We start from the raw sequence: 26512 nt of genomic DNA, 5'->3' as shown, positions 1-26512 counted from the left end.
GAACCATGGAGGTCCTAAAATATATCCTCCTAAAAAGTTCCCTTTCAAGGTGACTGACTCCTCGGTTGCCTGGCACTGGCACTGACACTGACACTGACACTGACACTGTCACTGACCGGCAGCTCAGGAAACCGGGCTCGGCCTAGTAGAACAAGGTTGGGGATCAGGAACCTCACTAAGAGTGATCAATAGGACAATTCAAAGAGAGCTCTCTACACACAATAGCACTTGCTACGGTGTCTGACTTAGAGGTCAAGAGAAGAGTAGACAATCAGCCAGTTGAGACTCGGAAACAAAGATCGAGACGAACGCTCGTCGAAACAATAGGCGAAGGGATGAGACAGAGTGAGATTGAAACAGGCTGATATGTTCAAGCAATGCACTTTAATTAACACCACGGAGCGCCTTCAGGTTGAGTTTATGGTTGAAATAGATCGGGGGCAAAGAGAGTCAAGTTCACTGTTTTCAACACTACACAATACCTCGAGACCACCGTCAAGACTTACACTAGACCCAAGAGCATGTCTCTTCTCATCAGGTACTCTGCTCCTGGTGAATCGATATGATCTGTAAATATCACACAGGGCGCGCCGCGTCCGTTATGAGGCAGGAGATGTAATAATGAGGGCCACTGAACATTATCAGTAAAGCAATGACCACGTTTCATATCCCCCTTACCTTTTGTATATCACTGTACATGGTCACAATAAAGATAATAAATCATCACTCTCAAGACATTCTATATTGTAGCAAACTATTCAGATAATAAAGGTGCAAAACTGGGTTGCTGCCCCTTCTCGATTAAAAGGGGAAGACTTCCTAGGGTACAGACATCAGCAAAGGTCCTTGCGACTAAACGAGTGCTGAACCTGGAGTTCGATCATTGATCCGGATGAGAGAGCGCGTGCGCATCGGGTCCAGATATGGTAGGTCGGGATATGGGGCGGAAACCTGCGACACCGTGATTTGGTTAAAAAGATATGTGATGTTTCGAAACTTGAAAACCTTGATGTGTGAGATGAGAGTCGTAATTTTTGATGGTGGGAGTCATGTTCGAGGATCGTCTTTAGATGACAACGGAGGGAAATCCGGAAAAAGCGGAGACTTCAAGTCTGTTGATCACCAGGAATTCTTAGTGGTGCTCTTCAGCCAGTTGATATGGACTCTGCTAACCTGCGAGAGTCCTAGAGAGCGATGTTGACAAGCCAAATATTAGCTTAGATTGCCCGGGTACGTGAGAACAAACTGCTGTAGACGGCATCTACAACAGGAGACGCGTCGATCATTCGTCCGCCGAAGTATCGGCCATTTAGGCCCTTGATGGCATTCTCGCCTCCCTGGACTTTGTCAAATTTGAGATAGATGTCACCCTTGGAGTTGGGGTCAGCCGAGATGTGAACCACATGTCCATACTTGCTCTCGGCCTCTTGACGAACATCGTCCTCAAGCTCCTTGACCCAATCGGTGCCCTCCTCTCTACGAAATGTCAGCATTTGTGCAAAGTGAAATGGCAGAGACACGTACTCTTCAGGATCAAACATGTTGTGCAACACAACACAGCGACTGGCCATGTTGACATTAACAGGCAATGGCTTCGTCTCCGTCTTGGGTTTAAGCACCTGGCGCTCGTCATGGCCGTTGGTGGCGCTATCATCGGTTCGAGCGAGTTTCCTCATCAATGCATCGCGACTATAGTTGTTAAAGTTCACACCAGCGACGTCGGTGTCATCAAGAGCACTAGCACCTCCAGTCTTCTCGTTGTCTCGACCGCCAGCTCGGTCGAAGGTTGAGGACTGGGGGCCTCGTCCGCCGGAACCAGAGAATGCTGAACCTTGAAAGTTCTGGTTTTGATTCTGTCCGGAAAATCTCTGCAACATGTTGGCAGTACTCTCAGGGGTAAACTTATCGTTTCCGAGTCCGACGCGGATAGGACGTCCAGCTAGATCAAAGCCGTTCATCTTCTCCAGCGCCTCTCGTGCCTGACCAGCATCACGGAACCTGGGAATGTCAGTTTTTAGTACAGTGAATGGATAGAAGAACTTACTGGACAAAGCCATAGCCGCGGCTGCGGCCGTTCTCATCTTTCTGGAGTTGAACAAATTCAAGCTCACCAAATGGCTCAAAGACAGCCTGCAAGTCTTGCTCGGTAACGTTGAAGTGGATGTTGCCGACATAAAGGCGGTGGAAAGGGATAGAATTGGGGTGAGGTCCCGAAGCTTCAGGGTTTCGGGCTTGCCGGTTCTTCTCGGCTTCTGTGACTTGTACGATGACAGGAATACCTAAAAGCTTCTGTCCAGTAAGTTGAAGAGCCTGGGTAACGGATTCCTCATTCTTGAACTCGACATAACCAACTCTGCACATTGTTAGTGATCAGACTCTCGAATAAGTTTGTTTGGCTTGGCTTACCCTTTGGATCTTTGGCTAATACGGTCCTTGACAATTTGGGCCTCATTGACAGGTCCAACCTTCTCAAAGAATTCCTTGAGTTCGCGAGTGCGCAGACGAGCAGCAAGCTGCTGCACAAAAACAGTGCGACGATCCCTTTCATCCTCGGTAAGCTGGGGGTTGCCTTCTTCACGTTTAGTTTCGCGACGTTCGTCATCACGACCGCGTCCATAATCGCGGTTTCTTCGGTCGCGGTCTCTGCGATCACGGTGATCCCTGTCGTCACGGGGACGGTAATGGCGGTAAGGAGAGCGAGATCGTGAGCGTGAACGTCGTCCACCTCTGTAGTAATCACCATCTCTGTTTCGGCGTGATTGACGACGGTCGCTATCGCGGCTACGGCTTCTCCTCCTACTCTTATGGCTTCCAGCATCGCTTCGAGGCGTTCCTACATCGGGTGTACCCCTACGGCTTCGGTTAGGGCTGTCCCTGCGATCTCGGCGTCGCCCATGATCGCGGTCGCGATGTCGACTTCCGTCTCTATCACGGCCACGATCACGTTCCCTGTCCCTCCGTTCGGCCTCGTCTCGCGCTCTATCCTCTACAGGGCTCTTAGTCTTCTGTTCAGAGGTATCCTTAGCGGTGGCATCCAGGAGTGCTTCCACGTCCAAGGTAGCCATGATGTCTGCGTAAGTCTGGGAAAACTCCGATTTAGGGCTCGTTTGTGATTTAGCACCAGGTATGCGTTTGCTTGTGAGTCTCGAATGTTGGGTGATTTGATAATTATTGTCGTCGGGTGAGAAGTTTTTTGGAGGAAGTTGCCTTGAAAACTCCTGATGGGTCAAGCTTTTGGCTGGACGGAAAGTCCCAATGGCTTGCACGTGACGAGACACGTGGCGATTATAGCAGCCACCACGTCGGCCATGCCGCGAGATACAGAGAAGCAGAGAAGCAATGGAGAGAAGCAGAAAATACCTAGTTATCCAATAAAAGGTTCATTATTAAAATAACTCTGTCCAAGAATAGACCGACCCATTGGGCAAACCAGTCCCAACCATTAAAACTATTTATGAGAATGATTCATCGCCATTAATGTCAGTGACCACCATGTTCGTTACCATCCATAAAATCATGACTGCTCCGTACAACCCAGTGTTCACCAACTACTATGGAAGCAAGACAGATATATACTGTGTCCTGGCTTGAATTGGTTCTCCTTGCGCCAGGCAGATTTCGTACATTATTACAGACTTATTTCGTCTTCTTGGTGTTGTAGATCAGCTCAGTGCCAAACACACTGTCCCAGAACTTGCTCGTCACACCGAAACCGAGTTCATAGTCAAGGAAGTGGTGAGCAAGATGGTACTTCTTGAGTTCCTTGTACCACAGAGGAAGGTCCTGGTGGTGAAGGAAGTAATGTGTGAGATCGTAGCAGACGTATCCAAAGATACCGCCACAGTAGGCTGCAGTAGCAGCATACCAGTTGTGGAAGAGTACAGCATGTGCAAACTTCCAAAAAGGAGCAGCCAAAGCAGCGAAGAGCGTGGGAGGCATAACAAGACGATACTTGTCCATAGGGAGATAATGATGGATGCCGTGAAGGATGAAATGAAGTGTGATTCCAACACGGTTGTCGGGCAGGTAGCTATAACAGTCAGCGGCAAACTCGGGAGTGAATAAATAATCGGAAAACATACTAGTCAAGATGGAACAGGAAGCGATGCAGGACATATTCAATGATGGTCCAGAAGAACACGCCAAATAGCCAGTAGCCCAAGGTGAAGAGCTGGTTGTCAAACCCTTGAGAAGCAACCCAGGTACCGTACGCAACGCAAGGCAGCCAGACCATAGGAACAACCCACCAGGCGGTCTTGGAGAGAGGCTCAAGGAAGTTACCAAACAGAGGCGCAGACTGGCCTCCTTTGTAGTGGCGAGGGCGATGGACCTGGTCAAGATAGAATTCTTTGGAGAAACCACCGAACCAGATCTGAGGGAAGAGGGGTCGGTTCAGGTCGAGGAACTTGTTCTTCTTGTAGTCCAGATTATAGTCTGTATCCTTGCTCAAGTCCTCCGCGCAAGACATTCCGGTTCGGGGGTGGACGGAGCCATTGGCGACTCCGTTGGCTTCACCATTGGGCAACTTTGCGTTTCCGTTGCCGTTGGCCTTTCCGTTGGCGTGTCCATTTACAGCCTTTTCAGAGACGAGAAATCCGACAAGGTTCTCATCGAGAATCTCGTAGGCAGAGTCAGAGTGTGTATGAGAATCAGAATCTTTGAGGATCTCTTCGATGTCACGGCCGGCGTATTCGAGAATATATTCGGGACCGCCAGGATGATCCTCAACAAAATCGGTGATATCGTAGACCTTGTTGCCGATGGTGACATAGCAGGAGTCACCCGTGTTATGCGCTTCCACCTCAGCGCGAGTGAAAGTTGGTAGAGTACGTCCAGGCATTTTGTTGAAGCAGCGGTCGGAACGTACGGGTCGAGGTGAGGATGGGAAACAAGGCGATCGAAGCAGCGCACAAGCAGAGATGCTCCTTGTCGACAACCAAGGAGGATTGAAAAGGGAGGGAAACTGAAGGAGAGTGAGGGATAGAATGATTGAAACCTTGGGAGGAGGGTTAAGGATTAAGTTTAAAAAAGGTTTATTATCAAATAACTAGTCAAGGGAATGAATGAAAGGGCGGCGTGAGCGGCAAGTCAATGTCGCCGCACAGGGGTCCATCCAGGGGATATTTTTTTTTAATGAGGATCCCCATCCGTGTTAGCAGTAGAGTGGCGCTACAATGGCCATAAAACATGCCACAACATCGGGATGAAAGACCTGATATCAGAGTATTTGCCGGAACGACAAATAACACAGTGATTGTACTGAAATTAGCGGTGGACGATTGGTCTTTGGACGGTTGAGGTTGAGGAGAATGATCAAGTGCTAGTGATGGTAACGCGGTCCCTAATTTCCTGCAATTGACGCCTTGCTGAGCCTGTAATAGATGCTGAAAGTAGATCGAGATTTATTTACACAGTAACAACAATCTGGCATTTTGCCATGGACATTACAGCATCACATGCAAGGCTCGATATCATCATGCACTGTGAGGTAGGTTTTTATACACTCGACCTATCTATACATCGTAATCGTAATATTCGTATATAAATGTCAGCTTTCAGGCACTCAGATAATGTATATAATTTATCGCTCGCTTATGCTATCTTTCCTATCTAGGTAATTCGGGACCGAAAAGTATATCCATCAGTCGATCGATGGGCTTACGAGTTCCAATTGTCTTCACCTCCTCAGCGGGGACAAGAAATAACCCGGATGTTATTTAGACAACAGCGGAATCTCTGTGATCCGTGTGCTCCGATTACAGCATTGTGCTGCCAAGGATTATTTTCCGAAGAAGCCGGATCTCCTTTATTGCCCCGATGAGCTCCACCAAGCAAATCTCAAGCCCGTCTTGACTAACTACCTACACACTGGTTCTTCCACAGCATAACGTGCGTGCAACCTTGAGAATATGATATGAGCGGGCCTTTCAGTATAGGAGAGGATTATGTCACAGTACTCGAAAGGTCAAGTGCGACGTCTGCAGGGACTCCGTGATGTATGATGTCCTTAGTCGATTTACCCAAATACAGAGATAGATGTAAGTGAGCCCTCTTACCACCCAACAACCTGGAAGTCAGCAATCAACGTCAGCCTACACAGGCCTCAAGGAGCAAGCAAATTTCTTATCTCAAGGTAAGCGTAGGTCTTATCTCTAGAATGGATTGTATTGTATTGTACGGATATTTCAACTCAGTATTGAACAGCCCTGGGAATTGAAACGCCAAGACATGTTTACGTATCGTCTGGCTGAGCCTCATCTTCAATTGCCGAGCCACAAGTAGATAGTGGGTTGATGAGCTTCGCAATCAACTCGAATAGATTCGAGGTCAAGCTCATCCTTGAGAGGCCTCTCGCCCAACCGTTTGCTACCCAATCTTAGTCTAGGCTTCTGCTTAGCATGTGCCTGAAGCGGAAATCCCATCAGCCCAAGGAGCGCCACGTCCAATGCTAATCAGGAATCACCTTCGGGAGCTGAAAGCTGGAGCCACTTCTTACTCCCTCCCTCCTAGCAACGAACCCCGAGCCCAGCCACAACAAATCCCGTCATCAGTGTGACCTGCTCTAGGTCGACTAAGGTACCTACCTAATCTGCATGTCACATTCACTCTCTTCCTCTCTTGGCATATCAAGTTTTTAAACCTCCTCTTGGCCTCTTGCTGCGACCATAATTTTGTCCTTTATCTTGCTACCTATCCTATCCCTCTAGACCTTTTAGACTCTACTCGCATTACGCCCCTTGCTCAATAGCCCCGCCATAGGGCTGCATCACTAACTTACCATGCCGTCATTCTCCATGCCGCGGGGTTCGTGGTTACTGCTGATCGCAGTATGCCTCATCCTGCTTCCCGGCAAAGCTGAAGCCTTTGGTGCTGGAAATATTCCTTCAATTGCCCAGGTCAGTATTAGATTCTCATCCACGGCCAATTCTCTCCCCTTATTGACATGCGCATAGGTCGAAGGTCACAACTGGCGCCATGGAGGTAAATTACCCCGCTACATCGATCCCGCTACATCGCGTTGCTCACATCGTTTTCAGACATTGAGGATATGCTCGAGACGATCGCCTTCCTTCACGGAAAGAAATGGACTTCTATGCTTATCAAACGTACCTACTTTGGTAATTGGTTACGCGACTATTCCCAGGCCGTTGATATCGGCAGTTTGAAGGGTGTCAATGCCGAGACTATTCGCATTCTTGTATGAGCCGTCACTTTGCGCCTCCAATGAATGACTCTGTGATGCTTACTTGACCGACAGGTTTGGGTTCTCTCCTTCATGGCTCACGGCTATGCCACCGGCGAATTCGAAGTTACCTCGGACCGTCTCGGCGTCTATCGTCCAGAAGAACACATCGACAATCCTCTCGGTTATGGAGATGGAGTTGATGCGCGGACTTTTGATAAACGTTTGCGAGGGCCCGTTGAGAAGATAGAGACCGAAATTGACTCTCGAACTGGCATGAAAAACTATATCGCCAACGAGAATGGAAATTGGGCCACCAGCGCCGCTTATCTGCGATACAGCTTCGCCAGAAGCATCCATTATGGTCGTCTTTACACCAGTGGTTCCAAGAAAGGAAACGAGGATGACCTCTGCGAGGCTTTGAGATGTCTTGGCCAGGCGCTGCACACCATGGAAGACTTCAGTGCCCACAGCAACTACTGTGAGCTTGCCCTTCGAGAGCTTGGCTACCATTCCGTGTTCCCTCATTGTGGTGCGCATACCGAGATTCACCTCCATGGAAAGCGCGTATATCCCCTTGTGACCGGCACATTTGGCGCCGTCGACTTCTTGCATTCCGTCATTGGAGAGGCCTCGGATCACTTCACGCAGTCTGAGGTTGACGAAGTCGATGTTGCACTCAAGAACGCCGAGGGCGCTTCCAATCGATCCGGCAGTGGTGGCGGTGGTGAACGATCCCTGCTTGGAGGTTTCCTTGGAATCAAGTCCAGTCCCTCTGACTTCATCGGCTTGGTCTCAAAGCTTCCCGGTGTCGGTGACGGATTCGCCGCTCAGGCTCGAGACCTGAAGGCCAGCTCTGAAGCTCAAGAACAGCGCAACATGAGCTACCAGCAAACCCGCGGTGACCTCTCTCGTGACAATGCTAACCAGGTGCCCGGCATGAGTCCCGACTTCGATCCTGTTGAGACAGCCCGCAAGATCTATCCTATTCTCGAGTTCCGCGACAAAATTGTCAAGGCCATCAGCCGCGGTATTTCCAAGGTCCCGGGCCTTGAGAAACTTCTTGAGAAGATCAGCGAGACCCTCACTGCCTTCATCTTGGGTCTTCTTGCTCCCTTCATCCGACCTATCATCAACCAGGTCTCAAAGGTTCTGAAGGACGGTTCTTCCGGCGTCATCACGGCCAGTGCTAAATCTCAATATGAGCCTTGGGACAACCCCCAGTGCTCTGATCCCACTCACTCCATGTTATCCAAGGACCATTTCACCAATATCCTGAACTCATGTGCTGGACGTATCGCCGCTACCATTCTCCAGTACACAGTTCCGTAAGCCAACCCCACTGTCCCGCAATAATCATCATAGCTAACCATCCTAGTCGTGTTCTCTATGCTTGGGAAAACACTGGCGTATCTGTCGACGAAGTCGTCAACGATGTCCTGCGTGCTTTCCACCACCCTGCTGCTCGGGATGATCATATCGAGATCCAACGTGACATGTTCAAGACTGTCAAGAAGTGGGCTGACGAGCACCCCCGCCGCCACGAGCTTGCTCATCTTCTCTCCTCCGACTCAGTCAAGAATCATAAGAACCACATTCTTAACCAAGTCCAGGGCAACAGCCGCAGCATCGGCGGTGGCGGCTGCAACCATGGGACATTTGGCGATATGGCTAATGCTGGGCATGGCAAGGTTGCCGGATCCTTGTGGTCTCAAGTCAAGACCCGCGATCTTGACTCGATGGAGGGTAAAGATGGTAATCCTGCTGCAGGCTACCTCTCGAGCTCTCCTGCACCACCAAGCCAGTCTTCGTTTGAATACGGTCAGAACCCCAACTACGCGGCTTCCAACTCAGGACACTCTCAGCAAGGTGGATATGGTGGTCCTCCACCCCAACCTTCATATGGTGGTGGTTATGGAGGACCCCCTCAACCTCAGTACGGAGCTCCCCCGGGTCAATACGGGGCTCCTCCCCCGGGTCAATACGGGGTTCCTCCCCCAGGTCAATATGGAGCTCCTCCCGCTCAACAGTACGGCGGCCCGGGATACGGTGCGCCTCAATATCCTCCGTACGGTCAGCAGGGCTATGGCGGACCGCCTCCTGGCCAGCAGCCTCCTGGATGGGGCCAGTACCCTGGTTCACGACACGGTTACTAGAAGGATCGGATTAAACGCAAGATAAAAAACGTAAGGAAGGAATGATGTATACGACTACGGACTAGGGGATTGGATAAGGAACTTTTAGGGTCAGCCAAGAACAAAGGCTGAGATGAATTGGTAACGGCCGTTTTGATATCCAATACCCAGGGGAGAAGAGGCAGCTGGTTTTTTGTGGCACTAAAGAAAGTTATGTCTACTTCGTCAATAGCAGCATTGTGAAATACCGTACATTCTCGTTCATCTAACGCTGCATATCTACCATCTTGGCTGGGTATCAAAGCGATATAGCCCAAGCGATGCTGCTCCCTGAGCGCACGCTATGTCGCCGTCTGTTAATCCTGAAAACTCCTGATCCCATGCAGTACAAATGAGAATAAAAGAAGCTGACATGCCCGAGTTAAAAATAAAGCCGAATGCTCCATCGTAGGTTCTGGCCCGTGATCCCGCCATTGAAAGACTCTCTCCCACCGTGTATCCAAACAAAAACGCCTCCCCGCGATAATGTAGTGCCACTACCTCTTTCCTCGTCTCGGATCTTGAGCTTCTGCAATGCGTGCGTCGCGAATTTCCTTGGTACCCAAGCTGCCGAGTCCGCCTTCAGATCGACGCTCCCAACCACCTAGACGGACGACTTGACATGTTGCGTTGTCGCCGTCCGAAGAAACTTCAGTGGCGTATTTAACGATGTTTCGAGCTCCATCTTCGGGCGTACGGGCTTCCTTGACAACATCGACGATCTCTTGGTCGCTCAGAGTGCCAGAGATGCCATCAGTCATCAGCACAAGGAATGAATACTGGGCAGGACCCATCTCAACTCGTGTAAGCTCTGGCTCAGCTGAGACTCCAATACGCTTACTCCCCATGTCTCCGAATGCACGACTGTTGGCTAGGCCTGCAATGCGCTCCTCGCCGAAACTATCGCCAGAAACCATTGACCCAGCAGGTGCATAGCGTCGCAAACGGCGGCTTTCGGTAGGTGTACTAGGGTGATGATCGGATGTTAGAGGCTGTGCTAAACCAGTGGCGGTATCGCAAAGAAGAATACGACTGTCGCCAACATGGGCGCATAACAACGTGGACTGGGCGGCTGGGTGCCAAAATGGAGCAGGCGTTGGAGTAGAGATAAGTACTACAGAAGCCGTCGAACCGCCCTTAAAGCGCTCCGGGCCTCCTATACCATGACCAGAGGGTGTAGATGGGTGACCGAAGACTTCATCGTTATTAACAGGAGTATCGGCACCTTTTGTATCGTTTGGGTCTATCTTTCGAGCTTGGGCAGACACAAAGTCGAGATCGGCACGAAGGAAGGCGTATGTGAGCACTGATTCTATCGTGATCTTGTGACCTTCGCCTGGGTTGTCATCTCGCGAGAGAACAAAGTGTTCGGGGTGAAAGCGCCTGAAATAGCCACCGATAGTTTCTCTGTACTCCTTGACCAAGTTTTTCTCCATACGAATCGCCTTGGCCAGGTCTGAAACTGGGGCAGCCGGCGATGCTGCGCTGTGTATGCGCTCCCCATGTACGGGTTTATCGGAAAGGCCACCATTGCTTGCGCTGGGGACATTCATTTCGCTTTTAACCTCTTCTGGCCCCTTCATGGGCACAGCGTCGAGCGCCTCACGTTTTGTTGAGGGGCTCTTAGTCGACTGAATCGGCTGTGATGGACGAACTTGTTTGTGCTTATGATCATGGTGATGGTTATGGATACCCTCACGACCAGGCTTCCTCTTCCGCAAGCTGCTCTGCAGGCCGAACTCTTCCGAGGCTTTTTCTATATAACCTGGTAGCTCATCCCGGACGAAATCCGCGCATTCTATTCCACCATGACCATCGAAAACGCCAAAGTAGAATATTTGAGGGTCTCCCCAAGCACTATCCGCCGCTGTAGCTTCCCCTGGTTTCTGCTGCACGCTTCTGGGTGCTCTCTTGGCGAAGGCCGGAAGGCTGATGGTACCAGCCTGTTCTCGATCTTCATTGTAGGGACGACTTCCTCGATCTGTCGCGACACCAAGATGGTGTTTTGCCCTCCGCATGGGAATGCGTACCACAGTCAAGTCTCGGGTTGACGGGATATAAGGCGGGGCGACAGCGGGGACTGGGCCGGAGCTTGGGGTGTGAGGGGTCGCAGCATCGCGAGGAAGTTTATGGCCAGGCCCACGAGGACGAGAGTCGGGATGGACAGATGATGAAGGGAGATGTGTCACAAAGTAGGTATGGAATCCTCGTGTACCGTGTGTTTCAACTGCCAGTGGTGAGGATCCCCCAAGCTGCGACCCCGGGCGTGTAAGCCCAGCCTGTCGCGAACTCCCGGTCAATGTCGCGCATGTCGAATAGAACGTCGTAAGCCGGGTATAGTCGATATGTCTATTATTTCTTCGTGCTCGCTGTAGCGCGTCTGTATGTGCGAAGCGATTCAGGGTTGTCAACGGTCGGGCTGAGATCTTAAGGAGCTGGATCGCAGGGGTTGCTGTTGAATCGACGGCGCGAGTAAATTGGGCCATTGTCGATGCTCGACAAAGAAGGTTGTATATAGCTGGCTTTTCCAGTCCTCGGTCATCAGCGTCCCTTGAAGGTCTGGAGCGCTGTGCAGGCTAAAGTCTGCAATGCCATCGGGCGAGTTGTGGAAAGTTAATAGCGTGAGGGAGCGGATGGTATAGGATTTGGCTGATTCCTGTTCGGGTGGAAGGACTAAACAAAGCCGTCGAGTTGTCTGTATGAGAATCAGAGAGCCGTATAATCCAAGCCAATTCAGTAGATGATCCTGTCAGTCTCGGAACAAAACATGACCATGGAAATGAGTGAAGGATAAAGGATCGGGTGTTCAGTTGCTCGTCGGAAAGTGACGATACTGGATATTGACTTCCCAAGTGGAGCCTACCAAAGGTGGTCTCGCACTTAGATAAGATTGCCCAATCACGTTCCACAACACCCAGGCTTCAGGCGGCACAACGAGAATTTAGCGGGGATTCCATCGGGAGTCAGGGGCGGGAATCTTCGTTCAACCGCTAAAACCAACGACTCAGGGAGCCCGTGGCTGACTCCGTGAAACTTTACAATCCCAGGCGTACCACTTATAGCAGTCCACATAACACCTACTAGGGTAATCAACAAGGGGATTTGGGGGTATACAAACTGTAAAGATGTATAGCTTTGATGAATAAGTCTCTTTCCGTGATCTTAACTAATTCTTATGTGAATGTCGACGGAAAATACCCAAAGCGAAGGCTTCTGTTGTCTGAAGTGTTTCCCCGGAGTTCGGATTATAACGTCACAGTGGCGGGGTACGTACTCAGGCTACCTACCTTTGGACGTCATCCCAACCGGGCAGAGCCTAAGATCTTATCATTTTCACGATGAATAGCACGCTTTAAAGACTTTTTCTTAACTACCTACCTAAACACTATCAACACCCGGCATTCGGCCTTTCAATACTTCAGGCCTCTACACAGGCTGACTGACATCTCCATGTCGACAGAAACCCATCACCTAGCAAATGGGCGAGTCTGGGACTACAACATCCGCCGAGGCGGACGGGTCAGAGGCTTCTAAGAAAGATCTGCCTCCCCTGGTAGAAATCGACCCTGCTGGTGACATTGTCTTGGACGTAACCTTTGAGACTTCCATCAGTACCCTCCACAAAACTCGCAAGGCTGAGCTTGCTGCCAGCAGAAAAGCTGGCACTCAGCCCCCTGATCGCTCATCTTTGAAATCAAAAGTTCGGGTGGCATATCGGGTCAATCTGGGAGCTTTGAAAAAGCATTCAAAGTACTTTTCAAACCTCTTATCGAACTCTCAATTCAGAGAAGCCAAGCTTATCTCAGATATACATGAGAAGCTTGCCCAGCTTAAGATCAAAGTCAACGAGGCAGATGCCAGGGACTTACCCTGGATTCCCATCACCGATGATGACGATGCAACCAAAGCGGCTGGTCGTGAAAATGCCATGGAAGATATTCTAAATATCATACACCAGCGGCCAACAAAGACTTCACGTGGAACCATGTCATACGTAACCACGCTGGCAATCGTTGCTGATCGCTTTGATTGCGTGGCAGCTGTTGCTCGGGTTCTGAACACAGACCTCAAGTTTAAATGGCCGCTGACATCAAACAAACCTCTGCGCAGTGACGACGGACGGCCTACAGAAACAGAACAGGTCTTGCGTCAAAAGGTTTTGGTCGCGTGGCTATTAGGACAACCCATGCGCCTGCAACAGTCAACTCGAGAACTCATCATGCGAGGATCAACTCTCTGGAGCGAGTTTTATGATACTGATGCTGATATGACTGCTGCATGGTGGAATCTGCCTGATGGCTTGGAGGGTAAGTGAAACTCTAAGGCTCGAGGTGCAGATGCAATGCTAATTGTTGTCCAGAGGAGCTCCGACATAGGCGTGAGTGCATCCTCAACACCGTCTCCTCTGTCCAACGGCATTTCCTCGCATTGTTCTCGTCTCGAGAGAGGCAGTGTAAGCTCGGGTATGACTCGAGTGCGGCATGTGACTCTTACCAGCTTGGTCAAATGCTCAAATTCCTGGTGAACAAGAATTTGCTCTTCCTCGTTGACTACAGCCCAGCGTCGCTGAACATGGTTCCTGACACTGCGATGGTCGAGATTGAGGAGCTCCTTTCAACACTTCAACAGTGCCCGAGTTATCAGATTGACAAGCATCATACAAATTGCGGGTTACGAGTTCGACTGGAACCAATCCTGAGTTATATGCGGTCAATGCTCTCAGCTGGTGTCATCGCGATACCGTATGCCGAGTGGAAAAGGAGGCCGACAGAAATCTCGTGGCTGGCTCTGAGAGAACACGCTGTCGACGACAGAGATAACACACCCAAAAAGTTTCAGTTTACACGTGCGATTGCCAACGATCAAAGGTTACGCTACGAAGGAGCACTTTATGTAGACAAAATGGCAAAGGCTATGTTTATGGCGGATGAATGGGATTGGACTCCCGAAAATTGATAAGGTAGAACAAGACTTGCTTGTTGCGTGTAACTGGATATAGACCAAGCTAGACTCGTAGAGTCGTTAGAAACCTAAGTGAATTATACAATGAGCCGTCCGCAGATGAGTCCTCGACTCTCTTCTCACATGTTCTCTTAGGCGGTAGTAGTCTTCTCTGTTGCAGTGTTCTTTGGAGCTGAGCTTGCGTGGCTCTCAGCATCATCAACAGCACTGGCAGGAGCCTTTGCTTTTCCGAAAGGCAATCTGCCATGTGTCTCCTTGAAACGCATGATGATGAAACCAATCATGACGCAAATCCAGTATAGGTTATAGGAGATGACAGAGCCATAAGTAGCGGAGTTTGTCCAGCCAAGAATGGCGTTGAAGATACCCCAGCCGTTCTGAATAGATTCGGTGGAGGCACAGCACTAAAGACTTGTTAGGATATTGAGATGAGCTTGTTAGATGAAGACATACGTTGACGTGCCAGACACTCTGGTCAATATCATAGGAACCAGGTCCGTTTCCAAACTCATCAGCTTCGCCACCAATGTACTCGTTCCACTTGGCCATCTCGAAACTCCAGACAGAGCGAGAAAAGAGACCAGCACCGACGAGGTACAAGAGGCAGGTCGAGAGAACGAGGAAGAGTTGAAGTTTGGTGCTCGCACCACCCCTGGGTCCAGTTAGTCGCTGAAGGTCATCACACTTGTATATATAGCACTTACTTGTAAAGAAGATAGCCAACACAGCAACCGGCAAAGAGGCCGACAACAGTTGGAAGAGGAATAGACTTGGCCGAAGCAGAAAAGGAAACACCAGCGACGAAGACGACAGCCTCAATACCCTCTCGAAGAACGGTGACAAAAGGCAAGACGAACATAGCGTACTTCTCGATGAACTGCTTGAACCATCCCTTGGAACCAGCTTTGATTGGCGATTCAAGTGCCTTTGCCAGCTTGACTCGCCACTTTGCTTGCATCTTTCCGATACGGAGCAGAGCTGCGCCCATGACGGAGATGATTAGGGATGCAAAGAGACAGAATGCACCTTCGTAGTAGTACTCGTTCTTCTCCCATGAGTTCCTGCCAACGGTGTAGAAGACACCAATGACAGCAGCGGCGACAACCAAGCAGATGAAGAAACCGATACCCGTTCCAAGCCAGACCTGTCACTCTAGTCAGCATCCATGGCAGGTGGGGGGATATCTCTATTAATTTACCTGACGTCTCAGCTGTTTGTACACTTTGATGTCACCATTGGGACCGTCAAGGGTTTGCTTGAGGAAAGCAAGCAAGACAGAAACGATGATGACTGTCTCAAGAGTCTCTCGGAATACAACAAGGAAGACGGGAACCGCAAAGACGTCTACGGCCATGTTGACAGTTGATAGCGTTGTGTTGTGCAGTTGAGTCACTTGGGAGAGAGCTGTGTTGGGCTCAAGATAAGAGAGGAGCTGTCTTAAGCTCAAGTATAAGGTGATACAGTCAAGTGAGAAGTATGAGATTGTCAAGGAGAGGGTGTGGTAACGGAGATATTGGATTTGATGTTACACTTGGTTCGTTTTAGGATTGGAGCAGCTTGTGAGCGATCCAGTCATCACAGGCTGCCGATCTGATAACTTTTTCTGCTCTTACGAGAGGAAAAGCTCGATCAGGGGATCAGAAGACACACGATCGGATTTAGTATCCGCATAACAACCTTGTAAGCTAAGCTTGTTGGCTAAGCGTATACTTAGACGAGTTGCACTTTTGAGATGCCGCAAGGATCAGCAGAGTAAAGCGCGGAATGTAAAAAAATATCGGGCATGAGAACCTGGTCGAGAATGCAACTCGAGCTACCGAGTACCGGAGCAATGGTCAGAAAACAGCCCATGATCGGGCTTGTTTGGGTTGTTGGATGGTTGGTGGCTTGCTGCTGCTAAGTTAGCTCGTCGACGCTCGGCAAGGAATTGCCGTAACGTGGGATGTTTCCTCATGGGGCGACCTTAATCAATCAATCAGATAATTCTGTGACTGCAGATTAAGGGTGTGAATGTCCTAGATTTCCCGCAATTGGGCTGTTTCTTATTTTGATGCTTAACGTTTAACTTGAAGTGACTTCGGGGCCCTCATTGTGCACACACTTCTTCGAGCTGAACCGGCCGCACAGCTCGAAATTCAGGTCCAAGGCAAGAACGGAAGAAGACTCATTGATGAAGCTGCATTGGTGGAAGCTTAGGATAGCTCGGTGTCTCATAGCACCCCACAATGTGACCTCGGATCCCAGTCAAGAGTCAAATGCCGATATGCTCGTGCTTGTATCGACTTGACATGGATCGTTGTGGTAGTATTCGGTAAAGCTGTGGTCACCGTATTCTGGAAAGTATGATGTCCAAGCCCTGACTTTCAGATGAGGCAAATTTGGAATCTTATCAACTGCACTCCCTTCGAAGCGGCGATGTTCCGTCGAGATGGATGGTCGTGACAGTTCAGCCGCACCCACGCAGCTGCGTCTAGGCAAGCGGCTGAGGGTCGAGGGTGTTATGACCTTCCGATTCAAAATCAAAGTTATCATATCAAAAAGATCAGGAGATAATCATTATCTGATCCGGAGCAACGGCGGGTGACAAAGGCAAGCTAAACGAGATAGCATCAAGGATTAGACTTGGAGAAGGCCGCGGCTGAAAATTCTGAGTTGCATGGCTCGTCAAGATCTCGGGTTCGCTTGTGATGCTAAGGCTTGTCCGTTGTCAGACCACTCTTTGGTTGCTGGTACCATGGAATGGCTTCTCGACCGTTGAAGGGCCCACTCATGATCGTCCAAGTCAAATCGAGACCATGTGGCTGCTGTTTTCGGCTTTGGTATGTCGCTGGATCCTCTTTTTCGCAAGGACTTCCTGTTCCTTGAAACCAAGATAAGTCGTTAGAAGCGTTCACTCTAGAAATGCATTTTGCTTCTGATCGAAAACTGGATGGACAGAGCCAAGAGTCCTCGGTATTTGGAGGGTAGAAGCGATCGCCAAGAGGCTGCAGCGCCTGTGATAGCTGTGGGTGACCCGGCTTGGCACAAGATAGGCAGGCTGGGCAGGGTCTATGTATGTACACTAGACACTCTGCAGGGAGAGAAAAGAAAGATCGTGGACCCTTGGATGAGCTTCCAGGGATCGGGAGTGTCTGTGCCGAAAAATGTGGTGCCACTTGGGAAGAACTCAATTCTTTGGCCTGTTTCGAAGCGAATCATATGTCAAGAAGCTTTAGCGGCATTGAAGGAGAGAGAGGAACACGAGGAAGAGGTTGCGATTGATAAGATGAAGCTCAGAGTGGAGTCATCACTCAGCATTCCACTAGCCGAAAGGAGAAAGGAGTGGAATCGAGTAGGTCTCCACTAGCCTTCTACCGTTAATGACTCCTCCACCTGAACCCTTCGACCTCGCACTTGGATGGTATTTCTCGATGGTTTCAAGCCTTGTCAAGCCACGATGGATCAACAGCTGCTCATCTTATCCATCTGTACAGACAGAGTAGGCCGATCCCTGCTCGTCTAGAACGATCACATTCACGCTCCTGCTCTACACGCGCGCCGATTCCGCAGTTGTGGTTCAGCCCAAAGCCTTGACCCTCCTCATCAGCTCATTCCAGCATTTTTATCAATCATCATGCGCCAGCTTCATTTCTGTGTGTCAACCACGTTTGGCGCCGCAGAATTGACTCGCTAGTCAGACGTTCTTCCCGAATTATGTCCATAGCATGCATGGATGGAATAGCAAGGGTCATTACCTAGGTACCAAGGTAGACTAGACATTTCAGTAGCTGGATCATCTTTAGGCGATTTCTTGACTTTTCTTCGGCTCTCGGTATCACCTTTTACTGACGGAGTACTACTACCTACTTTTCTGGTGTTGGTGCTACCCAAACTCTGACCAAGAATCTGTGCATGCATCTTCTTTTCCCCATGTCCGTACCGTAAATTGATCATCCCACCAACCCCCATCTTATACTCAATCTACTTCCGGTTTTATCCATCTAATCTATCCAATCTGTTCTATCCCAGTTCTTCTTTTTGCCTCTTGACATCTGCTTCCCACCAGTGTCTTACAAGCTCCCAAGCTCTTATACCTCCCTTCTTGGGCCTGTCCCTCCCCTCCTTCATCTTGTCTCTCATCCTCACCATCGTATCTTGTGTAGTTCAAGCTGCTGAGGCTGGGACGACTTGGGCCCTCACATCTTCAGAATGCTTCTCAACTCTTTATCAGTTGAGGCAGCATTGCTTCTCGCCCTTCCCCATCTCGCTTCTGCAGCTACCAGAAAGTTTGATTTTGATATTGGCTGGGTCAGAGCTAATCCTGACAATGCTTTCGAGCGCCCAGTCATTGGCATCAATGGCAAGTGGCCAATCCCTACAATCGAGGTTGACATTGGTGATCGGGTCATCATCAATGCTCACAATAACCTGGGCAACCAATCGACTTCTCTGCATTTCCATGGTCTCTACATGAACGGCACTACCCATATGGATGGCCCTGCTGGTGTTAGTCAATGTCCAATTGTTCCTGGAACCAGCTTTACATATAACTTCACTGTAAGAATGCTCAAGATCCTCTCTGTCTCTCTATATTTGATTAACACATCCACACAGGTCGAGCAGCCAGGTACCTATTGGTATCACAGTCACACTGCTGCTCAATACCCTGACGGTCTGCGTGCTCCCTTCATCGTTCACGATAAATATTTCCCCTACAAGGATAAGTACGATGAAGAGGTTATCTTTTCTCTTTCTGATTGGTATCACGACGAGATGCAGTCCATGATTCCCAAGTTCATGAGCAAGGCCAACCCCTCAGGTGCAGAGCCCGTGCCCAACAATGCCTTGATGAACGAAACCACCAACTTCACAATGTCTGTCAAGCCCGAAACAACCTACCTGTTCCGTACGATCAACATAGGTGCTTTTGCTGGCCAGTATCTCTGGTTTGAGGGTCACAAGATGCGCATTGTTGAGGTCGATGGTATTTACACCGAGGAGGCTGAGGCAGAGATGATCTACATCTCCGCTGCTCAGCGTGTCAGCTTTTTGCTCACCACCAAAAAGGACACTTCCAAGAACTTCCCAATTGTCGCCAGCATGGATACTGTGAGTGCCGCTAGTCTAAAAATGATGCTGAAGCACAAGCTGATAATCTCATATAGACTCTTTTTGATGTCCTGCCTCCGGACCTGAACTACAATGCCACCGGCTGGCTCGTTTATGATGAAAAGGCCGACAAGCCAGACGCCGCTACTGTTGACGCTTTGGATCCTCACGATGACATGAAGCTTGTTCCATACGACAAGATGGGCATTCTTGGAAAACCTGACCAGGAGTTCACTCTTGATGTCAAGATGGAAAACCTCAAGGATGGGGCCAACTACGCCTGGTTCAACAACATTACCTACGTCGAAGCCAAGGTTCCCACTCTGTATACCGCCCTCAGTGCAGGCAAGGACGCCGAGGATCCAAGTGTTTATGGCACTTACACACACTCAATGGTCCTTAAGAAGAACGAGATTGTACAAATTGTCGTGAACAATCTCGATTCGGGTCGTCACCCTTTCCATCTTCACGGACACGCTTTCCAATCCATCTACCGTTCCGAAGAGGAGGCTGGTGTCTGGGCCGATGCCAATGTTACTGAAGCTGATTTGCCCAAAACTCCTATGCGACGTGATACTCTTGTCATCTATCCCAACGGTAACATTGTTATGCGTTTCAAGGCCGACAACCCAGGTATGTGCCAAAACTCAATTTAAGAAGGGATTCGCAGGATTAACTCTCTCCAGGTGTCTGGCTGTTCCATTGCCACATTGAATGGCATGTGGTGTCTGGTCTCATCGCCACCTTCGTCGAAGACCCTCTTACTCTTCAAGAGACCATCCAGGTCCCCAAGAACCACCTGGATGCCTGCGCCGCTGCTGATATGCCTACCAAGGGAAATGCGGCTGCTAATACTGAGAACTTCCTTGACCTTACTGGCGAGAATAAACCTGCCAAGGCTCTGCCTGCTGGGTAAGTCTCTCTACTCCCATTGCTTTTCGAGGCTGATGCACTGACGCTCTTTGAAGATTCACTCCTCGTGGTATCGTCGCTCTTGTCTTCAGCTGTATCTGTGGTATCCTGGGTGTCGCCGTCGTGGCATGGTATGGATTTTCTGCACCTATCGACCCAACCAGTGCCGGCGCTCTCAGCGCTGGTATCGTTGATGGCAGTGACTCAGGTGACGGCAGCCCTGCTCACAAGGGACTTCAGGAGACAGTTGTCTCCCCTTCTGGTGATGCGAGAAGTCACTGATTGGTGGGTTGGACGTCCATGTCTTCCTGCAGCTCAGCGGCCTTGCTTCCAAGGCTTTTTAAATTTGATAATATGTACTAGTCTTTGAATATACCATTTTGCTACTTGTTACTGTGTAGTTTCATCTTCAGCAATGATATTTCGGTGTCCTGAACTACGGTCCAGTCTTCCGTTATCTACTTAGCTCCCGTTAGAAGATCCATTGTCCACAGTATATTATATTTTTAAGAAGCTCGCATAACTCAGGGATCGTTGACGAAAGTTTAGTTGTCACAAGATAAAGAAATATGATCGAGCCGCATAGTCAATCGCTTCGGTCTGTCCAGATTTGTCTGGGTACTAGGGAATTGTATAAGTCAGTCTGCTCAAGGAATTAGCCGAAGAGCTGATCTGTGAGTGGGAAGTGACAATGCTTCGTCCATGGGGATCAAAGGAGTCTAAGTTTGGCCAAACATCCTGAGCTTGGTCGGGGTCTTGCTATAAGTCTTAGTATCTGGCCCGATGAGCTCGGTGCCGAAACCATCGTCAATAGTAGAATGGTATATATTAGATACCAGGCTCCCGGTACCTACAATGGAGTCATAACAAACTACGTTACTCCTAGTATCCTGAGACTTGGCTCGGTTTCTCCTTGTCTCAGTTAGTTGCTCTCCTTCTGTCCAAGATGCCTTTGAGTCTCGCGGGTATCTGGCTCTGGCAATAGTAGAGCTGTGCATGGTAAATCAAGTACCGGCCGCTCTCATTTCAGTTATAGGAACTAGTTTCTTTGTTCTTGTGTGAGGCTCCTCGGTGAAACATCATTGATATTCATGGCTGCGTCTATTATATAGAGCTGCTGTTGATATGAACGCAGGGAAATTTACTCCCGTTGGATGATAGTAGAAGAACAGCCAGCTTAACTGCAGTGCGAATCCGGTCATATTGTTCCTTCAGCCTACTTGGCGAGATTCTCAACTTAATTAATGTTTATTTGATGATCCTACCGTGGCTATCTGCTTCCTCAGACAGTCTGACACAAGTCGATAGACTTTCCTGGACATCACCAGATTGTGTACTACCTAAATCTTCAGGTGATCATGGGCTTAGGCGCTATCACGTACCATTGTGATGGTAGACGGAATTAAGAACAACGACTGCATCACGGCCATGGTACTATAAGCTGACAAGTTCTTTTGTTTCACTCCTTCAAGTTTGTGTCTCCTATTGCATACAAATTTGGTTATCACTCACCCGTTCAGGAAAGACAGGGTCCAGTATGACACTCAATTTTCACTTTAGAATACAAAAAAAATCTATTAAGTCGTTTTCAAGTCTTTCGAAGTCCACATCATTTTGACGATCTGAACCCCCTCGCCGCGGGCTATCCCTCATGTACACATCTCGAGGATACACAATCGTCTGATCATCATGTCTCATCAGCACCTTTCGCTAGCCACCCCATCATCCGCTAAAAATCCTGAAGCGGGAAGAGAGAAACAAGAGACACGGGAGGCAGACAACCCGCATTGCGCCGATGAGACATGACAGGAAGAGATGCACATCGAATTCAACATCGTTGTTTCTCGGGGCTGAAACAACCATTGAAATCATGTTTTCAGCGCGACCAAAGAGGCGCATCAGACAATTCCGAGAGTCATAAGCTGATTTGCAACGGTGTATGCCCCCATATCATTCAAAACTCCAAGAATCAGTAAAGAAAAAGAAGTACAGCGGGAAATGCCATGGTTTCAAGAAATAATTCCGAGTAAAAGGAAAACAGGGAGGGGTATAGGTATGATCCAGCTGAGGACGGTCATCACATCAGGCTCGCGGTCCCATGGTCATTGAGTGAGAGTGAGACGTTTACTGGTTGATCTTCTCGTTGACGGCAGTGGTGGTCTCGGCCTTCTTCTGGTGCAGGAAAGAGCTCAACCAAGAGAGCGTCTCGTTGCTAACGACGAGGACGGTGGTAACGGCAGCTTTTCCGTGCGCGACGAGGCCTCCTTGCTCGACCTTCTTGATCTCAGAGTTGTAGACCTGGAAGACATGGTCCTTACCCTCAAGACCCTTCTGAATTGGGAAGAGGATGAGAGCGCGGGTATCTTGGTAGAGTTCATCGGTGGGCTTCTTGACGACGGGGAACTTCTCGTCGATACGGTCGAGGGTCTTGTCGCCTAGGGAATCGACCTTCTGGACATAGGGAGAGACATATTGGTAAGGCTTGGCGAAGTAGGGGACGACGGGAGCGGCGAAGGTCTGGTAAGCGGCGTCGGTGAGCTTGATGGAGCGCTGGCCGAATTCGTTGGACTTGAAGGTGTGGACGCCGTCGCTAATGACAGGGTAGTTGAGGAGATGCTGCAAACAGGTTAGGTTGGGTCGCGAAGCGATGAGCTATTCCACAATTACCTGGACGAAAGCAGAATACTGAGCAGCGCTCACGTCGCCGTTAACTTGGTGAGACATGGTAGCTTTTGTTTTTAGGGTTGCTCGCAAAGAATCGGTGCAAGTGATGAAGTCGCGAGGTTCGAGATAAAGTCAATTGCTTGTCGAAATCGTGATGACGTTCGATGACGAGTGGTAGATGAGCTTGATTTCGAGTCAGGAACGGCTATTTTCTTTCCAAGAGGAGCTTCAGGTGGGATGTGATGGTGTAGGATAGATGAACAGAGGAGAAGAAGGTGTGAAAGTAGGATGGTCGCAATTGAGGGGGACCTGCAGAGGCTAATAAAAGGGAACAGGATGGACGAGGAAGATGGGGAGAGTGTATCTGTGTGTGGGTTACGTCTGAGGTGAGAGGAGGGAGAGGAGGGAGATGATGTTGGTGGGACGCCACAGTATGGAAGCTCAGTACCTACAGTTTTTGGTGTAAAAGAAGTCGGAGGAAGAAGGGAAAATGAAGAGGAAAGGGCCTATCTAGGTTAATAAATGCGCTTTGGGTGTGCTGTAAGTGCTGTCTAGTAGGTAGTACTTAGGTAGGGGGCTAGAAAATTCCGGAAAGTAACCCACCTTTACGATACAGCAAATATCAAGGTGCAGCTGTTTTTTGCCATCGCGAGGATTTTGGAGGAGTGAGTGTTAGGGACGGGAGCAGCCAATTTGCATGTGCAAATGCGCAAACATGTGCTTGTACTAGACAAGGTATCTTTAGAGCTATTTTGGGCTGAGTGGATACTTTGACGTACTGACCTTAGCACTACGTATCTTGTGGCTGATTCAAGTTTGTTTCTTGTGAGCCTCCCTTTTTTGATATTGGATGAGGAAGATATTGAAGATTGATCCCGTTACATCTCCTCTGGGTCTTTAACTGAGGCTATTCGAATGCCATTTCAGCCACATACATGCTTTTCAATTCTTTTTAGCCCCCATCAAAGACCACAGCGGTAGGTATCAGTCAGTATCAGTCAGTGCAGGCATTGGTGGGGTGCTGTTGGGCCTTTGTGACACCATCACAGCCAAAAGATAGGCAATCGTTCGACTCAGCCGCATGCCCTGTCTCTGGGTGTTCATTCCTCGTTTCATCTCTTTCCTCAACAGCCAATTCGATCAAATGGCTCGCCCCGCGAAGACGGGAGCTCATTAATTAGGTACGTACCCCCGCTCCTCGCGTAAGGTCGTTGATGTCCCTGCAGGCAGGGCAGGAATGATCTCCATGACATGTGAAAGTGGCCCCTCCCCCCACTCTCCAAGCAATAACGTTTCCCGTTCTCCAAACATAGGTAGGTAACCAACACCAAGATTCAGTTCGACTCAAAGCTCCCCAACAAAAGAGCCTGAGCTATAGAATCCCCCTCTCATCAGATCAAGGAGTGCAGCTATTGCAATTCTACATCGACGCCACGCATCCTTGGCGCCAATCAAACAAGAATGAGCTCTTGATGCAAACAATATATCTTCCTTTTTGGGTGTTCCGAACGAAATGACATTCAAGTGAGCGAGACTTATTACTTCGGAGACTTTGATATCTCCACTGTCGACAGCCGGCTTATCAACTTAGTCCGCGGGCTCGGACAGTTGGCACATGAACTTCGTGGAAGCGTTGCCTCTCCTCGGAGATAATGGCCAATGGCCAATTCCGTGGAGTGCAATACCACGCAATGCAATGCAATGCAATGCAATAGAGGACCAGATACAACTCAATCTTCGTCATGATGCGTTTCAACACTACGCTTTTCCAAGTCTGTGTTCCCTCGCATTGCGTCTGCAAGCGCTCGGTCCACGGCCAATCCTCCTCTGTACAGTCCGTACTCCGTATGTCTTATCTCGGGCATTATCAAGCCTTAGCTATCCGTTCAACCTAGCAACAACGATCAGGTCGGATCAGCAACTCCTCCTCTCCCCTTCGCTAGGAACCAATCGTCGCCTCGTCTAGTCTCAGCCATGTGGCAGGCACTTAGCTTGTCAGCTATTCACCCCTAAACCTACTTGGAAACAGGGTAGCAGTCCGCGTATATGTAGGAAGGGCATTTTTCATCACTCTTGATGTAGCCGCTACGTGAAGCATTCGCATTGATAAGAGACCTCTCATTCTGCTGCCGACTTGGCGAAAGGCAATCCAGCTGCTGCCGCGGTTAAACCTCATATCAGACACGAGCTCGACGGCCGGCCTCGGATCCCAAGGGAAGAAGGAATAATTAAATGTCGCTTCCAGAAAAGCGGCTCCGTCTCGTGGCTACGAACTCGATTCCTTTTTCGACACATGCTCCATAGCCTCATCACGTTAACGAAATCGCTCTATTACCTTATCGACCGATCACCCAAAAGCCCCAAGGGTCCCCTGCTACGTGGCATGCACCCTGTCACTGAAGTCGTCTACGGCCCACTTACAGCTACTTTCACATGTCAGGAATTACATGTTGAGTGATGGCTGAGTGATGGGCGATGAATTCATCAATTGATAGACGTGAGTGCCCCCTTGAAAGTCTCAAATCAAGCAGACGGGTGCGCTTGTGTAACCCTGATCGACAGCATGTTCAACGGCTCATTGCGCAAGCTCGGCAACACAAAATCTCACGATCTTCAAGTGATCACCAGTGGAAAACGCCAGCATTCCTCTCTCTAACTAGCACACACGTTCCTCTGCGCAACTAACTGTTGGTCGGCGCACAGGGTGACCAGTCAAGCATTCACACTTTACATGATTGCCATATTCTTTCTTCACGACTCTTCTTCGTCTTCTGCGGTGGGAATCTTCCTCTCAGGCTTCACCAAATTTGCGCCGCGTCATTTCAGTGTATCGTGATCACGACAGGATGCATATTTTCTTGAAACGCCGTTTCTCTGCGTCTCTGGTGAGCGACTCACGAAGCCCCACGGCCAGGGCCACTCGTCCCCTCAATATCACATGTCGAAAACAAATCTTTTCGTTATTTCGTTATCGCTATACCTATCGTGATCGTGGTAGCTCAACCCCAGCACGATAGCTTCCGTCGGTCAATGTGGGCCTCTACACCTAGCATCTGATTTCGGGCTAGTCAACAGCCCTACATAACTTGCATGTTCCCTTCCTCTTCATGCTTGTGCTCATGCGTCGGAGATCCGCTTGATTTGATTGATCTGACTTACAAGGGCTCTTCGGATTATCTTGGACCACATGCAAGACCCTCAAATTCGGCTTGTTTCCGATAATCATAGTTCATGGCCTTTCTTTTGGGCTTGTTTCCCTGCATCATCGCGGCGCAAGCCATATCCCAGTCTCGAAATATTCGACTCTAATTCCCAATGCCTGAAGATTCACGGATCTTGAGATTTGCAAGTATGACTGGTCTAATTTCGAAACTCACTTAGCGCATTATCAGGGATACTGTCAAAAGTCCATATAACGATAACCTTCACTTTTCACAAAGCAACACTGCTTTCACCATCATGGTCACCTGTTGTCTTACAACAGCTTGTCAACCCACATTCAGGACTCGCTTTGCGAATCACATCGCTG

General features: G+C 49.3%; 8 protein-coding genes across 8 annotated transcripts; 3 read left to right on the top strand and 5 right to left on the bottom strand.

Annotated features, from left to right (window-relative positions):
* Positions 1-1217: 1217 nt before the first annotated feature.
* Positions 1218-3065, bottom strand: FMAN_05831 (putative RNA splicing factor Pad-1; the record flags this gene model as incomplete). The annotated part of the gene is made up of 4 exons (XM_041827465.1): positions 1218-1476; positions 1525-1998; positions 2045-2353; positions 2407-3065. 4 exons carry the CDS (start codon positions 3063-3065, stop codon positions 1218-1220), a joined length of 1701 nt encoding a protein of 566 aa, XP_041678425.1.
* A 571-nt stretch (positions 3066-3636) lies between these two features.
* On the bottom strand, positions 3637-4840 carry FMAN_05832 (uncharacterized protein; the record flags this gene model as incomplete). Its single annotated transcript, XM_041827463.1, has 2 exons — positions 3637-4030; positions 4083-4840. The coding sequence occupies 2 exons, from the start codon at positions 4838-4840 to the stop codon at positions 3637-3639; spliced, it is 1152 nt and encodes a 383-aa protein (XP_041678424.1).
* A 1939-nt stretch (positions 4841-6779) lies between these two features.
* FMAN_05833 (putative heterokaryon incompatibility Het-C protein) lies at positions 6780-9339 on the top strand (the record flags this gene model as incomplete). The annotated part of the gene is made up of 5 exons (XM_041827462.1): positions 6780-6896; positions 6954-6981; positions 7038-7198; positions 7259-8511; positions 8562-9339. The coding sequence occupies 5 exons, from the start codon at positions 6780-6782 to the stop codon at positions 9337-9339; spliced, it is 2337 nt and encodes a 778-aa protein (XP_041678423.1).
* Positions 9340-9854: 515 nt separating this feature from the next.
* FMAN_05834 (uncharacterized protein) lies at positions 9855-11843 on the bottom strand (the record flags this gene model as incomplete). Its single annotated transcript, XM_041827461.1, has 1 exon — positions 9855-11843. One exon carries the CDS (start codon positions 11841-11843, stop codon positions 9855-9857), a length of 1989 nt encoding a protein of 662 aa, XP_041678422.1.
* Positions 11844-12835: 992 nt separating this feature from the next.
* On the top strand, positions 12836-14313 carry FMAN_05835 (uncharacterized protein; the record flags this gene model as incomplete). Its single annotated transcript, XM_041827460.1, has 2 exons — positions 12836-13664; positions 13718-14313. The coding sequence occupies 2 exons, from the start codon at positions 12836-12838 to the stop codon at positions 14311-14313; spliced, it is 1425 nt and encodes a 474-aa protein (XP_041678421.1).
* Positions 14314-14450: 137 nt separating this feature from the next.
* Positions 14451-15673, bottom strand: FMAN_05836 (uncharacterized protein; the record flags this gene model as incomplete). Its single annotated transcript, XM_041827459.1, has 4 exons — positions 14451-14723; positions 14773-14971; positions 15024-15463; positions 15518-15673. The coding sequence occupies 4 exons, from the start codon at positions 15671-15673 to the stop codon at positions 14451-14453; spliced, it is 1068 nt and encodes a 355-aa protein (XP_041678420.1).
* A 2834-nt stretch (positions 15674-18507) lies between these two features.
* On the top strand, positions 18508-20601 carry FMAN_05837 (putative FET3-cell surface ferroxidase, high affinity; the record flags this gene model as incomplete). Its single annotated transcript, XM_041827458.1, has 5 exons — positions 18508-18855; positions 18913-19407; positions 19464-20040; positions 20094-20319; positions 20376-20601. 5 exons carry the CDS (start codon positions 18508-18510, stop codon positions 20599-20601), a joined length of 1872 nt encoding a protein of 623 aa, XP_041678419.1.
* A 1842-nt stretch (positions 20602-22443) lies between these two features.
* On the bottom strand, positions 22444-23043 carry FMAN_05838 (putative CAP20-virulence factor; the record flags this gene model as incomplete). Its single annotated transcript, XM_041827457.1, has 2 exons — positions 22444-22935; positions 22987-23043. The coding sequence occupies 2 exons, from the start codon at positions 23041-23043 to the stop codon at positions 22444-22446; spliced, it is 549 nt and encodes a 182-aa protein (XP_041678418.1).
* Between the last annotated feature and the right edge of the window lie 3469 nt (positions 23044-26512).

The sequence above is a fragment of the Fusarium mangiferae genome (genome assembly GCF_900044065.1).
Source record: "Fusarium mangiferae strain MRC7560 genome assembly, contig: FMAN_scaffold002, whole genome shotgun sequence".
In the NCBI taxonomy this organism is placed as follows: Eukaryota; Fungi; Ascomycota; class Sordariomycetes; order Hypocreales; family Nectriaceae; genus Fusarium; species Fusarium mangiferae.
Note: the sequence above shows the minus strand (reverse complement) of the source record. Positions and strands in the feature narration are given on the sequence as shown.